The sequence below is a fragment of the Lithobates pipiens genome, unplaced genomic scaffold (genome assembly GCF_037356315.1).
Source record: "Lithobates pipiens isolate NorthernLeopardFrog02 unplaced genomic scaffold, aLitPip1_a1.2 Scaffold_18, whole genome shotgun sequence".
NCBI classification, from domain to species: Eukaryota; Metazoa; Chordata; class Amphibia; order Anura; family Ranidae; genus Lithobates; species Lithobates pipiens.
Window position 1 is genome coordinate 86,217,304 of NW_027507758.1, and position 17,498 is coordinate 86,234,801.

The 17,498-nt window shown below is 42.3% G+C and overlaps 1 protein-coding gene across 1 annotated transcript in view; it reads left to right on the forward strand.

The window, feature by feature from the left end:
• LOC143987270 (calpain-13-like) overlaps positions 1 to 17,498 on the forward strand; it is a 126,314-nt gene that overhangs the window by 15,167 nt on the left and 93,649 nt on the right. The window contains exons 3-5 of the mRNA XM_077485881.1: positions 7,822 to 7,894; positions 10,316 to 10,434; positions 11,250 to 11,383. Coding sequence (XP_077342007.1) covers positions 7,822 to 7,894; positions 10,316 to 10,434; positions 11,250 to 11,383 — 326 coding nt within the window. The remainder of the gene's footprint in view (positions 1 to 7,821; positions 7,895 to 10,315; positions 10,435 to 11,249; positions 11,384 to 17,498) is intronic.

Sequence of the window (17,498 nt, forward strand, 5' to 3'; positions counted from 1 at the left end):
GCCCCTGCAGCCTCCCTGTCATATTATCATATCCTGTACAAAATCCGGCTCCGATCTGCCCTAGGGCCCCAAAGCCACACTCCAGTACTGGGCTTCTACTTTGCCTTCCACAGTCCACACGCCTCTGTTCCCATTGGCTGGGGAGAAACTGTGAGCCATTTCCTGAATGGAGAGGAGCACGAGGTGAGAACAGCCCATGATGGGGAAGTGTCTGCGCTGTGTGCTGGCAACATGGAATGGTAACCAAGCTCAGTGAGGCAAGAGGAGGAGAGTGCTGGTGAGGTCTGACACTGCTCAGTGTCTCCTAGTCACCAGCTGGGATTATCTGTACCCCCCACACCTGGGGATGTCTACTTACCCCACTTCCCTGACAACTGGGGAAAAGACACACACCTCCGGGAGGGGACCTTGCCCCAACACCTACAAACACTGACAGAGAACCCTTCAGAAATAGCTAAAACAAATCCCTTAACACCCCCTCAGGGGGCCCTGAAGGACTGCAGGCTCCAGATTTTGTGTCACATGGCTTTGCCCTCACAGATCTAATTCCCCCCCCCAAAGACCCTGGACCACCCCCTCCACCCTGCATGCTATGCCCGGCTGCTGAGCTCCTTTGCCATTACAGCACTCTATACTTTTCCTTCTCCGCAGGGCTGAAATCACATTTCTTTAAAACATCCATGATCTGCACAAGGTATATCTGCCTACTGCAACTACACTGCTGTTCCAACCAGAGAATTTCACAGGTCAGAAGAGCAACATAAAAGCCAGATACACCCTGTGAAGACTGACAGACTGTGTGTAAAGGAATGTGATTTCAGCCCTGTGTAGTGTGTGTGTGTGGGGGGGGGGGGGGGGGGGGAGGGATGTATACAGTGCTGGAATGGGAAAGGAGCTCTGCCAAGTGACCTGCCAGGGGTCCCTATCCTCTGATTCTCCAGCGGTGATCCCTGTCCTCTGCTGTAAAGAGGAACTCTGGGAACTCAAAACTCCTAAGCCACTTTGAGTATCTTGGCGTTTGGTGGATGTATCTGCACGCACGTTGGAAATAGTGGGGGGCCCAGGCCAACTTTTGCATCAGGGCCTACAAGCTTCATTCAAGCTATGCCTCTGCTCTATAGTGTGTACTTGTCTCAGCACCAGTAGAGGCTGGTGCTTAATATTTTGGGGGGCGGCAAACTGACACCCCCCCCCCCCGTGTGGGAGACGGATGTGAATGGGGCAATCAGATGCCTTACCTTAGGAGGCAGGGGGAAGGAAGAGCCGGGTAGCTCTGACCACTTCTTCCAGCAGAACTTCAAAGATATCTCCAAATGGAACAACAGGGGGGTAAGCCACCTGCTCTACTACCAGACCAGCAACATGGCCCTGGCGGCTGCTATCGTCTGCCTGGTGGGGTGAGTTTGCGCATGATGCAGCACACAGAGATATTAACAGCTCAGCTTAGACTGTATGTTTCTCCTCCTGGCCAAACAGGAAGTGTGTCCTGATACCCAAGACCCACTTCCTGATTGGCCGGGAAGAGAATCAGGAAGACAATAGCAAATATTAATTTGCTATTGTCACACAACTGGCTGTGCTCTGCACCACAAGCTCACCCTATTTTGAAGCCAATTAGAGCATAAACAAAAAAGGAAAAAAAACGGGTCATATAAAGGCACGTCCACAAGAAAGTATTAATTAGCCACGGGGTGGTAATGTATGGACACAACTTTCCCTAAAACAGCTGATTCTGACTGCCAGAAGCATGTTATGTGAAATACCTCTATTCTTAAGACCCATACACACGATCAGACTTTTTGACAACAAACATGCAAATTAGCTGTTTTGGAGCAACATCCGACCGTGTGTACGCTCCATCGGACAAACTTTTTTGGTTTTCATCGGACTTTTGTTGGCTGTGCGAACGGACAAACTTTCTGGCAACAAAAGTCCGATGGAGCAAAGTCTGATCGTGTGTATAGAAAACCATAGGACTTTTGTACAAAGTACAAACAGGCATGCTCAGAACCAATGCAAAAGATCAGACAACAATACAGAAGTTGACCAAAGGTGGCGGTAAAGAGCAGAAAAACCACATGATTTGGTGAAAGTTGGCTGAAAAAGTCCTGCTGTGTGTATGCAATACAAGTTCAGGGCCGATGCCCTTTGTACAAAAATCCAAGGGAAAGTTTGTACAAAGTCCTATCGTGTGTATGAGGCTTTAGTGAGAACTGTGCAGTGGTTCTTCACTGTGTCCATCCACGCTGCAGCCAATTTTGATTTTCTTGCCGTTGATAGAGCGGGTTATGCTTTGTTTTTTCAATGATTACCTGAAATAAATGGACCTTTAGATTTCCAGAATTTTTGCTGCCTTCAGCTGGGCAGCCTAAGCAAAGTAGCAGGGATATTGCTGAAGATTCTACTAGTGGTTTGGACAACAGATAAGAACACATGCTAAATGTTCTTGGTACCTGATCAATACCACCTTCTAATCACTGTGCCATTTTTACCATGTCTTTAATGGGATGATATGGCCTCAATCTCTCAATTTGCACTGATTGCAGTGAAAGCAAGTGGGACTGAGTTTGTTTAAGGAGCACTGTTCAAAAAAATCTTGGTTGCCAATTAAACTCCAACTTATAGCGCCAGTGGCCTGACGTCAAATTTAATGATCTAACCTAGTGGTCCTCAACCCTGTCTTCAGGGCCCACTAACAGGCCAGGTTTTATGTATTACCTTGGGGAGATGCAGACTAGAATACTGCAATCTCTGAGCAGCAAATGATATCACCTGTGATGTATTTCAGTTATCTTGCAAACCTGGCCTGTTAGTGGGCCCTGAGGACAGGGTTGATGACCACTGTGTCTAACCGATTTACCTAACAGGACCAGATCATCGTTCATCTCGCTATATAGCAATTACTTCTAATTAGGTTATTTATTAACTGCTTAGCAGGTTTTCAGTTTTAGGGAGATTAGGAAGTGACCTAGATCCTTTACAAAGAAGCTGTTTAAATGAATACTATAAAATAATAATTTTTAGATTTTTTGAACGAATGCGATTATTATCGCATGACAGCTCTTTTGTGAATGACAGCACGTGTCCGGACTTTGTTTTTGAATTTGTGTTTGTATTGTTATGTGTTTTTTTCTGTTTCTTGTCTGTTTGTATAGCACTACTTCTTAGTGTTTTTTAAACTCTTGCAGTATTGTGAGTCAAGTTGTCAAGATATTTATAGTCGCATGATTATTATATTTTGCATAAATTGTGAAATCAATACATTTTGTACTTTTTATAAATAACCCTGATTAAGACCCTCTGTCGCCAAAGTAGCCGCTATTTGACCCTGGTAGCCTTACCTGGGTCTCACTCTTTATGAAGCCAATTAGAGCCTCAGGCTCTAATCATCTGCTTCAAAAACCCCATTGAAATCCATCTGTCCGGCGCCATGCATGTAGATTAGGGGCCGAGCGCATGGATTAGGGGGCAGCGCACCTGCACCCTGCATGGACTGGCGGCCACTGCTCAGCACTAAGTGTCATTTCTGTCCACTGCCTTGTTCCACTGCTATAAGCATATAGTACAAAAATTTCCCCCTAAGAGTGGGACTTTATAGGCATAGACTGTGAGACACTCAATTTAGTAAAAAGGTAGTTTTATTTAACAATTATCAAAAAAAATGACATAAATGTTCATAAAAACAATTGATTGGATTGTCTGTATCGCTTTAGAATGAATATATTTCTCGGAAGGTTCCAAGCATATATGCACTCAAAGTGTAAACATACAATAAGGTTATATGCATTTGTGTTTCCTACACGTTACAGCGTATCATACACTCCTTCTTCAGGGATAATCTGACATGCAATTACTTTTAAATGTAGCAATCTAAAATATAAAAGATACACATTTTTAATAACAACATGTATTAAATCAGCATTATTATCCACCCAATGGCAATAGATGGATTTCGGCAAAGACTGAATTACAAAGACATATTTGTTGCTCATGTACTTACATGCCCTATAGAACATCAGAGTCTAAAAAATAGAATAGTAGAAAATGGCCAGATAGGTTGCAGGGTGAAAAACGTGTGTAGCAAGAAAAATGGGAGAGAGGGACTATCCTGGTTGATGTGGGAGAGTGGGCACAGTGGTCTGATCACCAGAGCCCGGGACCGCATCAGCAGGAGACTGGGAATGTAAGGAAAAACAGATATCAAAATATACAGCTTATATTTGTTTAAATTTCAAATGCCCCAATCTTTTGCCAATATGCCCTCACAAAAAGAGGTTGACATGGGAATCAATAAAAAAATACGTATAAATGCATACGGAAAAAGCAAAAATGTTATATATACCTCAAGAAAATGTTGTGTGTATATAGATGAGGGCAGACTATATCATGAGGTGTGGAATTGATGGATCCATATGCACAGGTGGCCTGTATAAGAAACGTATTTGGTGATTTAAAAGGATCCAAAAAGAAACCTGAACGTCCCACTAAAGAACATATCCAAAACTGTCCCAATCTAAGAATAACATGGAAAGTGAATATGGTAAGGATAGTTTCTATTTAACAAAGCATAATTTAAGCGGCTGCAGGTGTGAAGAAGTATGTCAAAAAAGAAAACTTTTACCTGAATTGATCCAAACCGCTGGTATGCTGCCTCATCAAACGCTGCAACATTGACTATACCTTCAGTGGAGCTCCCTATATAGGAGCTGGACCAACCTGACCCACCCTCCTAACAGGTGTGAGTGATAATAATCACTCACACAGCTATAAGAATGAGTCACTTCTGACCAGTTTTCCTGACACCAAGACAAAAAATGGTGACAGGGGAGGGAGCTCCAGCTGATCCACAGCCTCAGCTCTGTTCCTGTTTGCTGTGTGAAGGGAGGGGCAGTGTCCCTCCCCGCCAATCAGCTCTTAGAACTCTCCTCACTGATGTAGCTTCAGCTTTCCACCCCTTGCTTTTCAGAGTTTGGAGATCCTGTGTAAATTTTGCACTTTGAATGGATGTAGAGAAAACACAGCTACAGATAAACAGGTACAACTTATGTAGGAGGATTTGTTTCATCTCTGTGTATCACCTGAGGCCAGTCACTTCACTAGGTATGGTGGGTATATGTAAGGGTTTACAGCTACTTTAATGGCCATGGTTTTGAAATAAGATGTTACGCTGGCTCATATAGGTGTAATGGGCAGGTGTCCACAAACTTTTGACTCTATAATGTACATCAGATGACTTAAGGCAGGGAGGCAGACGACTCAGTATCATAGAGGCACTTGTATTATATTTCATAAATGTGGTATTTATATAGAAAATACAAAAAAGGTACAAAACAAAAAGCCATTAGAATAGATAAAAAGAAAGTACAACTCTTTGCAATCCAAAATATTATATAAGAGATTATAAACACATGTATTGCTTTGTGCTGTCTATTGATGCTTGTATTATGTTCTGATCTTACTCTAAAACTGTTAGTTTGGTTATTAGGTACTTGCGGCTGTGTGTGATTAATAGATTGTAGTGAGCTTCTTAAGCCATTTCATTACCTTTGGTGTTTGCAGTTTATTCCAAGACAGCTATCTGAGGTTTAAACTGATTAATCTCTACAGTAGGGACAACATCCTCGTTAAATGTTATTCTGGTACTTATTAAACTTTGAAAAAAAGTAAGGGTGTGATGCACTCAAAGATAAAATGTACTTCAGTATTTATAAATAAATCAAAACAGTATTTAATACCAAACAGCAAATGATTACGTGATAAGTCAAATAATACAACATATACATAATGTATAGAAGAAAAAAAGTTCCCTGGTTGTATTATCATTGTGGAGATCTATAAAATACACTGTATTACCAAAAGTATTGGGACACCTGCATTTAAACGCACATGAACTTTAATGGCATCTCATTCTTAGTCCGTAGGGTTCAATATTGAGTTGGCCCACCCTTTGCAACTGTACCTGTTTCAACTCTTCTGGGAAGGCTGTCCATAAGGTTTAGGAGTGTGTCTATGGGAATGTTTGACCATTCTTCCAGAAGCGCATTTGTAAGGTCAGGCACTGATGTTGGAAGAGTAGGCCTGGCTTGCATTCTCTGCTCTAATTCATCCCAAAGGTGTTCTATTGGGTTGAGGTCAGGACTCTGTGCAGGCCAGTCAAGTTCCTCCAACCCAAATTTGCTCATCCAGGTCTTTATGGAACTTGCTTTGTGCACTGGTGCGCAGTCATGTTGAAACAGGAAGGGGCCATCCCCAAACTGTTCTCACAAAGTTGGAAGCATAAAATTGTCCAAAATGTCTTGGTATGCTGACACCTTAAGATTTCCCTTCACTGGAACTAAGGGGCCAAGCCCAACCCCAACAACCCCAAACCATAATCCCCCTTCCACCAGTGCACAAAGCAACTTTCATTAAGACATGGATGAGCGACCTGACCTCAACACAATATAACCAACAAAGCTCCTCAAGGAAAGCGCTGAGAGATTCTATAAGTCTGTACAGCCACAAACCAGTGTTGTGAAAGCTGGTGGCTAGTAGTTGCAGCTCCACATAGATGAAAGATGTTCTCCCAGATGGAAATAAGAAGATGCTGTGCAAGGGATATAGGGAAGAGCCCAATATTTACTGCCATGATAGACTGCTGGCACAGTGTGGAAAAGCCAGGAATGTATTCTGCTGGCAAAGGTGCAAAAAAAGCCAGGGATGTGTTAGGCAGCCAAAGATTACATAAGGCTGTAAAGCAAGCTAGCCAATTGATCCCAAGACAATTCTGAGAGACTCAGGCAATCGAGGGGTAGCCAAAGCTTCCAGGCGGCATGGCGGATATACGGTCAAAGCCGCGGTGGTCACTGGATGCGGTGTGTGTTGGAACACCAAGGGATAGCAACAAAGTTCCGTGGAGCAATTTTTCAGACGGCTGTCGTCATGACGTGTTTCGGGTGTGGCCCATCTTTTTTTGCAGCTGAGAACAAAGGGTATGTGATCACTTCAAAAAAAGGGAAAAAGGGTATTTAAAACTTCAGCTTCAGTTAACTGGTATGACAAGTAGATTTTCCTGGAGTTCAGGTTTCACAACTGGTGTGATCAGGTCTTCCATGTAATGACACCAATGGCAGGAATGTGGTCCTTGATATATATATTCAGTTTTTTTTTAAATTATGCTTATTTAGAGAAAATGAACATCATTAACATCATTCATTATTTTGAAAAAGACAGGTTAAATAGTGATGTATAGAGCATAGTTTACGGCAAGTGCCATTCCACCCAAAGATGATGTTTCAGTCATAGGTTGATTTTGATAGGTTGAACTAGGATCCACAGTCTCTGAAAACTCAAACTTGTGGTTTATTTTATTTTTTATTTTTATTGAGTACAGAAGAGTTGAATTTTCAATCAGATTTTAAAACCTTTGAAACATGTTGGCTTTTGGCAGCAAAGAAAATATTATCTGGATCACTAGAATTGTCAGAATCATTTCTTTCCAAAACATAACCATAGTTCCCAGTTCTGTTCCCTTAGGAATCTCACTTCTACTGGAACTAGATGTTCCCAGGTTCTCTGTCTCCTTCAGTTGCATTCTACATTACTTAAAATAATTTTAGCAAGAGAATGGGATTCCTTTATAATGGTCTTGACATTTGATGAGAAGACCTGAAAACTCATGTGTGCTTTTCCTTAAGAGACTTCAGAGAAATACTTTAACAACTAACATATCAACTTCAACTATACTGATTCTTCTAAGTTTGGTTGTTGCTTTTTATTCATGCATTAAAAAAAAAAAAACTCTTAACTAACCATTTCAAATATTGTTTTCTTTTTGCACAGGCATACGGTAAACGGCCACATCTGATAGTTGATGGCACAAGCTTATTTGATATTTTACAGAGTAAGACACTAGGTAAGGATAAACCATGGCTTCTCTACGATGGTTACAACAAAAGGGTGTCTGGTGTATGATGAGATCTCTGCTATGAGTGAATGATGTTGTCCTTTTACCCTCATCTTGCTATGAACTGCAGCTTGCCCTTAATGGGTTGGCTGCTGTGGGTGAAGTGCCTAGAAGTGAACTCTGAATGTTGGACTATATGCAAGAAATTCTAAGGAACCTATTTGTGTATATTCATTAAAAGCAGTATTAAACCCAAAAGCAAACATTTATTATATTGCAGCTTACCAATGCGTTGATATGATCCAAGCTCATTGTCCATGACCGAATGAGTCGCTACCTCACGGACAACAACCTTCTCAACCCCTTACAGTCCGGCTTTTGTCCACAACATTCCACTGAAACTGCCCTACTAAAACTCACCAATGACCTACTAACTGCTAAAGCCAATGGCCATTACTCCATACTCATACTCTAAGCCCTTGTACACGCGATCGGAGATTCAGACGGAATGTGTCCTATCGGACCGTTTTGTCGGATAATCCGACTGTGTGTGGTATGCATTGGACTGTTTCCGTCGGAATATCCGTCAGACCCAATTTTCCAACTTGTTGGAAATATTTTCCGACAAACTGGTCCGATCGGACATACTCCGATCATGTGTAGAGAATTTTGATCGGACAAAGTGCCACGCATGCTCAGATCAAATTCCTACATCAAAGCTATTGGCTACTAGCGTGAACATAGTCCCGTCATAACGAAATAACGTCATCACGTTCTGAACGATCGGATTTTCCGACAACTTGGTCCGACCGTGTGTATGCAACAGTTTCGGACACAATCTGTCGGACAAAAGCCGTCGGACAAAATCCAACGGATTTGGTTGGCAGAATGTCCGACCGTGTGTACAGGGGCTTAGACCTCTCTGCTGCCCTCGACACAATTGACCACCGGCTCCTCCTCAGCAATCTACACTCCCTTGGCCTCCATGATTCTGCTTTATCCTGGTTCTCCTCCTACCTATCTCAGTGCACTTTCAGTGTCAGTTACAACTCCATCTCCTCGGATCCTCTTCCTCTGTTGGGGTACCCCAAGGCTCTGTCCTTTGGCCCCTCCTATTCTCACTCTATACCTGTTCCCTGGGCCAGTTAATAACCTCCCATGGCTTCCAATACCACCTCTATGCCGATAACACTCAGATCTATTTCTCCACTCCTCAACTCACCCACTTGATCTCCTCATGGGTCTCAAACTTACTGAATCTCATATCGGTATGGATGTCACACCACTTTCTCAAACTCAATCTTTATAAAACTGAGCTTGTTATATTGCCTCCTTCCTGGCAACCCCTACCCCCCCCCCCCCCAATGACTTTATCATTAAGATCAACAGCATAACCATTGGTCCCACCATACATGCCAGATGCCAGGGTGCTGGGTGTAATCTTTGACTCTGAACTCTCCTTCAGCCCTCATATCCAATCACTGGCTAAATCCTGCTGCCTTAACCTCCACAACATCTCCAGAATTCGACCCTTCCTGACTAATGACTCCACAAAGAAACTTATTTACTCTTTGATTATTTCCCACCTTGACTACTGCAACTCTCTTCTTAATGGCCTACCCTAATGCAGGCTACCCCCCCCCCCCCTTCAGTCTATTTTGAATGCTGCTGCTAGACTAATACACCTTACTAACTGACCTGTGCCTGCTGCCCCTCTCTGCCAATCCCTTCACTGGCTTCCCCTACCCCACTGTATAAAATTAAAAATGCTAACCACAACATACAAGGCCATCCATAACATCATCCCCAGCTACATCACCAGCCTCATCTGCAGATATCGCCAAAATCGTCCCCTCCTCTCCTCCCAGGACCTCCTGCTCTCTAGCTCCCTTGTTACCTCCTTTCATGCTCACTGTCAAGTCTCTGGTGCAAGGCTGGATTGCTGAGAGAGCACCTCTTGTGCCTAAGTGCAAGGTACTTCAAAGGAGTATGGGTTTCGGTACTGCTGCTGTGCAAGCTGGTAAGCAGAAGGCAGCTGGAGTGTGCTGGGTGAGCTAATCCCACCCTGAAAATATTTGCTGCAAAGCTAGTATAGGAGGTCATAGGCTCAAGGTTTTGGTTAGGAAAAAGATAATGACCACATTGCACTTAAAAATGTATACTTTTTTTGCATTCACATATTTTCTCATTTTAATATAGTACATATAATTGAAACGATTCATTTAAAATAGGATCCCCAAGTGCTTGTGTCTACTTTAGCTATCTGCAAAGTTTGTCTATGTGGAAACATTTTCGCTAGTCTTCTCTATGAGAAAGAAAGTTACAGTATATGTTTTAATGTATGCTTTAAGACAATTACATACTTTGTATCTAAAATTAGGACTACTGTGCATTTAACATGAATAACTACTCTGTATCGATGATTTACAGGAGACTGTTGGTTCCTCTGTGCAATGGGGGCTCTCACATTGAGACCAAACTTATTGGAGAACATCATGCCAAGAGATCAAGAGTATGATGCAAATTATGCTGGACTCTTTCATTTCAGGGTAAGGCACAAAACCATTATTATTTGAATCCAAGGATCTTATGTGCAACAGATTGAGGAGAGATTTTTAAATTACATCAGTCATAGCAGCCACATTGATTAAAAGATCTAGAAAATAATGTAGATGATGACTTTTTTTTATAAAATTGTCTTTACACTTGTGACAGGGTGACAACCCAGGAGTACAATTAGGAGACAGGGACAGAGTGTTTTCACCCTCTATCATAAAGTGCCTGGACAAGGACTTTCATATCAGGGTTACCAGATATTATTTTTATGAAAGTTTTTTATTTAAAAGATTGAAAACTACTTTCGTAATTCTGATTGCATGTTAAAATATATATGATATTTTAGGGTTTATATTAGCCTTGAAGCTTTCGCCATTTCCTAGCAAAAAAAAAAGTTTTCCCATGCAGTGGGGCTGTGCCCACACTGCATGGCTTAACTGCTTATTTTTGTCTAGGGGAAAGGAGAAAATAAATATACTTATCTAATCCTTCAAACCTCCATGCACAAGGCCAGTCTGTGAAACTCTGCGCTCTATCAGACTTGAGCTGTTCCTGAGATCACAAAGCCCAGAGCAGGCTCCATAGATGAGTAACAGTCCACCAATGGACTGCGGGGAAGCACAATTTTCAGGTGAAACAAAGGATCAGGTGTGTATAAGCTTTCTCCTCACCCCTAGACAAAACTATCTGTTGACTTGTACAGTGCGGGCACAGCCCAACTGTATGGGGAAATTTTATTTTTGCCCAGAGCTAGGCTTTAAGATTATATTTGTTAATATAATATATTTTTTGTTTGTTTTGTTTTTAGTTGTGGCATTTTGGAGAGTGGGTGGACATAGTCATAGACGATATGCTGCCATTTTTGAATGGAGAGCTCCTATACGTTCGACCATCCTCTACCAATGAATTCTGGCCTTGTCTCTTGGAAAAAGCCTATGCAAAGTAATTGTTTTTGTCTTTTTCATTACCTTTAAGACAAAGCTAGATTGCTTGGTCTCTTTGTTTTAGCTAAGCAGTTAAAATTATCAGGATAAGCCGAATTCCATAAAATGTCCTAAAGTATATCTGTAGCTCCCTCCTAGGTAGGCTGCTAGTTAGGTTAGATACATTTAGTTCTTGTAGTCCTCCTGTAATCAGTTGAGTAGCTTGTTATTATTTTGAGTTGTACTGTATCTCACTGGTTGCAGATTTGACTGCTGCCCCCTGTGTCCTGGAGGGTTCTAGAATGTAGTGGACTGGGAGAGTCAAATAAGAAGCCTGGATATTTATGTGATCCCAGCCAATGTCTGGTGGAGTGTGCACATTAGGTAGCTGGTTGGAGCATAAATAGACAGAGGCTTTGAACAGCAGATTCTTGTTCACTCCAATCCCTCTGTTACTCTATGCCCCCCTTCTTTTATCTTTCCACAACTCCTTGTGCCTTATATGCCTCCACTTTTTCTATCCTCCATCACTTTCATCCCTCTAGTATTCTGTCTCTCCCTCTTTCTTTCCATAACTCCATCCCTCCATCCTTTGCTTCATCATTCCATTTCTCTGTCTCACTCATATCCCTGCATGCCTTGCTCTATCCCATCATCCATCTCTCTGTCACCCAGTCTATACCTGCATTCTTTAGGGCTCTTTCACACACACGTCCATTTTCATGGACTCCGCTTGCTCAGCAGGGATCGCTCCGCTGAGACGACAGATGACAGGTCTGTCTCTGCTCAATGTGGAGAGATGGACCTGTCAGAGCTCCGCTCTCCTCTATGGGGGATCGGGTGAAAACAGATCTTCCTCTCCGTTTTCATCCCATCTGCCAGAGGGATGGACAATAGGGTTTCCATCCTTCTGGATTAGCAGATTCGATATTGGATGCCAGCACACAGGTCACCGCTGACATCCGTCACTCCATAAAGGTGAATGGAGCGTCCGATCAGGTCGAACGTGTATGTGTGAAAGGGGCCTAACTCACTCCTCACTCTTTCCATCTCTCTGTCCATCCACCTCCCACATCACTCCACTACTCTCTTTCCATTATAAACAAATGAAAATACTCCAGTGCGCTTCCACGCTAAATTTGCTCACTACTTACTAAAAAAAAAAAATATGAATAATAAACACCTTAAGACCATCAAGCACAATCATCAAGTATATAATGATCATATGTTTTATAAAACACACACTATACAACACTTTTCATCTACAAAACCAGCCTGATCTGTGATATTGCTGCTGCCTCCCCTCTCCTGGCATGCTGGGATTTGTAGTGCTACAGCCTGACACATGAGGTGGTCATGCAGGAGAGGAGGCTGTGCCTAGTGAGCAGATAATGGCTAAGGACAGGGAGGGAGGTGTAATAGAGATTGGGGGGAGAACTCAGAAAACGTGCTCCCTTTAAAAGCAGAGCAGTTCACAGCCACACACAAAAACGATCTAGTAAAACAGCATCAGACAGGAGCCTGCTACACAGAGGGTGTAGCAGGCTTGCTTAGCCTCCAAGATCCGATGAGATCTGGTGCTTTCAGGGTGATGTAGCCGTAGGCTTTGGAGTCACACATTGGGAATCTAAAGCTTGAACCATTTTGTTCCAAGCCGATAGGATACTGTTTTGCAGCAGTCTCAAATGAAACTGAGCATAAGGAACGGTCTCGAATGAAGCCACCATCTTTCCCAACATCCTCACGCAAAGCTGAATAGAATAATTCATCTTGCTTCAACCATCTGAATCAGTTCCTTTTATGGCGCTGATCTTTGCCTGGGGCAAGAATACCCTTTTCTGGGTGTATTTATGATCAGACCCAAGTATTTTAGCCTCCTTCGTGGTTTTAAAGAATATTTCTTCTAGGTTGAGAATCCGACCTAGATATTCTAGGTAGTTGAATGTGGTGATATACTTTGGTCTAAGCGGGCTACTGACTGGTCTATCAAGAACAGATTGTCTAGGTAAACCATAATCGTTATACCTTGGGCCCATAATCTGGCTAGAAGAGGGGCCAGAACCTTTGTAATCTCTCAAGGTGCAGTAGCTAGACCAAAAAGCAGAGCTATACACTGAAAATGAAGATTTTCCACCTTGAAAATTAAATATTACTAGTGAGCAAGGAAATAGGCACATGGAGGTATGCATCTTTGATGTCGATTGACGCCAGAAGTTCTCCTCCTTGTAAGATGGAGATAACTGATTGGATTGACTCCATGCGAAAAAAGAGTGGTTATATTCAGGAATTGAATTTAGATTTTTGAGATCCAGAATGTCCATTCGGTTTTGGAAAAAAAGTTTTGAACCAAACCCCAACCTCTGCTCTTACATGGGGATCACCATGATCATTTTTTTGCCAAAAGATGGTCCAGTGCTTGAAAGAAAGACCTCTTTTTCTTGGGATCCTTAGGAACGTTTGATCTTAGAAAAGGAGGAGTTGGGAACTCTCAGAACTCCAGTTTGTACCTTGGAGCTATTGAGGAAGTCCCCCATCTGTCTCGACACTCTTCCTGCCAGATCCTTGAGAACTGCAGAACAATTCCCCCTATTCGAGCGAGCGGGGGCGCCTCCTCATAAAGAGGCTTCAGTATTTTGAAGGGTTTCCTCCCCCAAGACCTCTTTTATCCATGGGGTTGACCCTGAGGATTACCTTTTGAACTTGATGGTGGAGGCCGACGTGACTACCTGCAGTTTTTAACATGAAAATACATTTACTCCTTTTCTTAAATGGCAAAGGGGTACTTTTTCCACTAGAATTTCTTTTGATGTATTACCCAAACCATCCCCAAATATCTACCGCAAAAGGAAGACTAGCCAGGAGCATCTTGCATGGTGCTTAGCGAAGGGCGCAAGGCCTAAAGGATAGAATCTTTCATAGCAACATTTGCAAACATAAAGCTGCTAGTAGCTTGCCAGATCCTGAGCCTGCTGAGCAGGATAACCTTGAACACCTGTTTAAACTGGTCTCTCAACGATTAACCAGTTACTATCAGTGCAGTCTGTCAATCTGCCAGAGAAAAAAAGTTTTTGTTTTTTTTAATAATAGGAATTTCACTTTTTTACTTGTTGGATCCCTAAGCAATTGAGCATTGTCTGCTGGACAAGTCAAATCTTATTCCCAGAGGATATAGCAGCGTTAATTGCAGAATCTTATTCCCAGAGTAAATAGCAGCGTTAATTGCTGGTATATCCCACTTTTAGTGAATTTTCTCCACCATAGGATAAAGTGTGAAAAAACTTTTTAGGAGGGAAAAAAATACTAAATGCTGGGTGATCCACTAAGATGCAAAAACACTTTTCCAGCAATGAATGGACAGGAAAGATATGCACAGCTTGATGAGGCTTTAGCGAACCCAAACAATCAGTTAAGGGTACATAAATGTGGAGCAGACCATTCAGCAAGAAATTGCACCATCAATCTTACAGATTGTGAAAGCTGATCAACCCGCATTTGACACCTCAGAAGAGGAGTCATCAGCCTCACCATGGTCCCCTGAGGGAATTCATCTTCTCCTGCCCCTAGTTCCTCAGCTTGAGGGTCCTGGGTAATGGAAGAGAAAATGTTGCATTTTGTCCCACACTGGGATGCGATTAAAGTCGTTAACCTTTTTTTTTTGTTCAATCCTATCATGGCTGAGGAAAAAATACCTTTTTAGAAACATAAACAGAGGCTGAAGTGTTGAAAACATTTGCAAACATTTCATGGCCCCCGATGCTCACTCTGACCAGCTACCCCTCTCAGGGGAGGATGCTTCAGCCACTGCCGCTGCTATTAATGCTCAGCCTGAGTATTAGTACAAATAGTAAATGTGTCAAATAGGAAATGTATGTATCACCAAACCTCTTTCATACCCCTCTTTTGACCCCAGATCTCTCAATAAAGAGAACCTGTCATGCGTATTTATATTACAAAGGATGTTTACATTCCTTGTAATAGGAATAAAGGTGAAAATAAATAAATAAATAAATAAATAAAGGGACAGTGTAAAAATATAAAAGAAATAAGAATTTTTTTTTTTTTAAAGCAACCCATCCCTCCGTGAAGTGAACGTATACGTTAGCTGTACCCGCACATAAAAAAGACAGGATGCTGGCTAAAGTACAGCCTGTCTTTTAAAAGTATCAGTAGACCCTCTTTATCACCAGGGACCACAGCTGATGACAGGTAGTTCAGATAGTAGTGCGGTGCAAAACGCTGATGTTCAGGTCAACAGCAAGCAGATAGAGTCCATGTACCAGACAGTAGGCTCCATTCACACTTGTACAACTCCAAAGTTGCGCTGACTTTGGAGTGCAACTTTGGTACCACTGATGAAACTTTGGATAGGTGCAACTTGGACACGACTTTGGCTTTGACCAGTGATAATGGACAACTATTGCACACAAGTTGCCTTGTATAACATTCAGGTATGATTTTCATACAACTTTTGAGGGTTAACATTGAAGTCTATGGACCTCAAGTTGCATGAAAGTCAAACCAAAGTAGCGCATGAACTACTCTGAAGTTGCTAGAACTTTAAGTTGTGCATATATGAATGGATACCATTAGAAAACATAGAGAAGGACTTGTCATGCAACTTTGATGTCCAAAGTTACACTACAAGTTGCACAAGTGTGAATGGAGCCTTAATGAGGAAAAAAACAAGGCAAGTAAAGAAATGCTGAACACAAACACAGAAATTTACAAGAATAATCCAAGGCATGAGCAGTCGGACAGAAGTCAGAGATAGACAGACAGACCTCTATTCGGGGCTGGAGTAAACAAACAAACAAACCTATGGTTTAAAGTTTAAATATAATTGGTAAAGTCTCGTTTAAAAAACAAACAAAAACAAACATGTTATACTTACATCCTCTGTGCAGTTGGTTTTGCACAGAACAGCCTGGATCCTCCTTTTCTTGGGTCCTTCTTCGCTGCTCTTGGCCCCTCCCTCCTGTCGAGTACCCCCACAGCCAGCAGCTAGCTATGGGGGCACCCGAGCTAAGTTACAGCTCCCTGTGTACATTCAGACATGGAGCCACATCCTGGCCCCGCCCTCTCTCTCCTGATTGGCTAACTGACTTTGATTGACAGCCACAGGAGCCAATGGCACCACTGCTGCATCTCATCTCAGCCAATCAGGAGGAGAGTCCCAGAAAGGCTAATACACTTGTGGACATCGCTGGAGAGAGATGGGGCTCAGGTAAGTAATTAGGGAATGCTGGGCAGACTGCTACACACAGAAGGATTTTTGTTATCTTCATGTATGGAATGCATAAAGATAAAAACCTTTTGCCTTTACAACCAATTTAATGTCTGCTAGTATGGACAAGTGTGAGCAGCAGGGAACTGAGCTGCAGTACTCAGTAATAACCAGCAGATGGCAAACATTCAAGGCCAATAGGCTTACATCAAAACAATGACACCATGAGGTTGATTTACTAAAGGTAAGTGCAGTTGCTCAAGATCTGAGGGGAAGCTCTGCTGATTTCTATAATTCAATCATGCGCAAGCAAAAAATCAGTTTTTTATTTTACTTGCACGTTACCCTCAGTACTTGCAGTGCACAGATTACCTTTAGTAAATCAACCCCACTGACTCTTGGGGTCTCAGGTCAATGGCATGCTGACACATGAAATTCCAGAAAATGAAACACTGACACTGGCTCCTGGAACAGTTTGCTGGAAGAGGGTCCAATAAAAATGAAACACCAACATTTGGAGCCCCAGAACAATGACAAACTGACACTTGGGTCCCAGAACAATGATGCACTAATACCTTGGTTTCCAGAAAATGAACATACTGACACTTGGGGTCCCAGAAGAGTAACACACTGACACTTGGGGGTTCTGGAGCAATAACAGATTGCCACATGGGGTCCCAGAAAAAATAATCATTGCCACTTGTGGTCCTATAACAATGACATATTGATACTTTCAGTCCCAGAACAATGATACACTGACATTTAGGAGCCCACACAATACAGGCCTTTCCTCACCGGCAGTTGGGGCTCTCTGAAAATTTAAATACTGACAGTTGGTCAGTATTTCAACAACAATAACACAATAACTTGTCAAGCCTAAATAATAATAGCAATAATCATAATGATGATA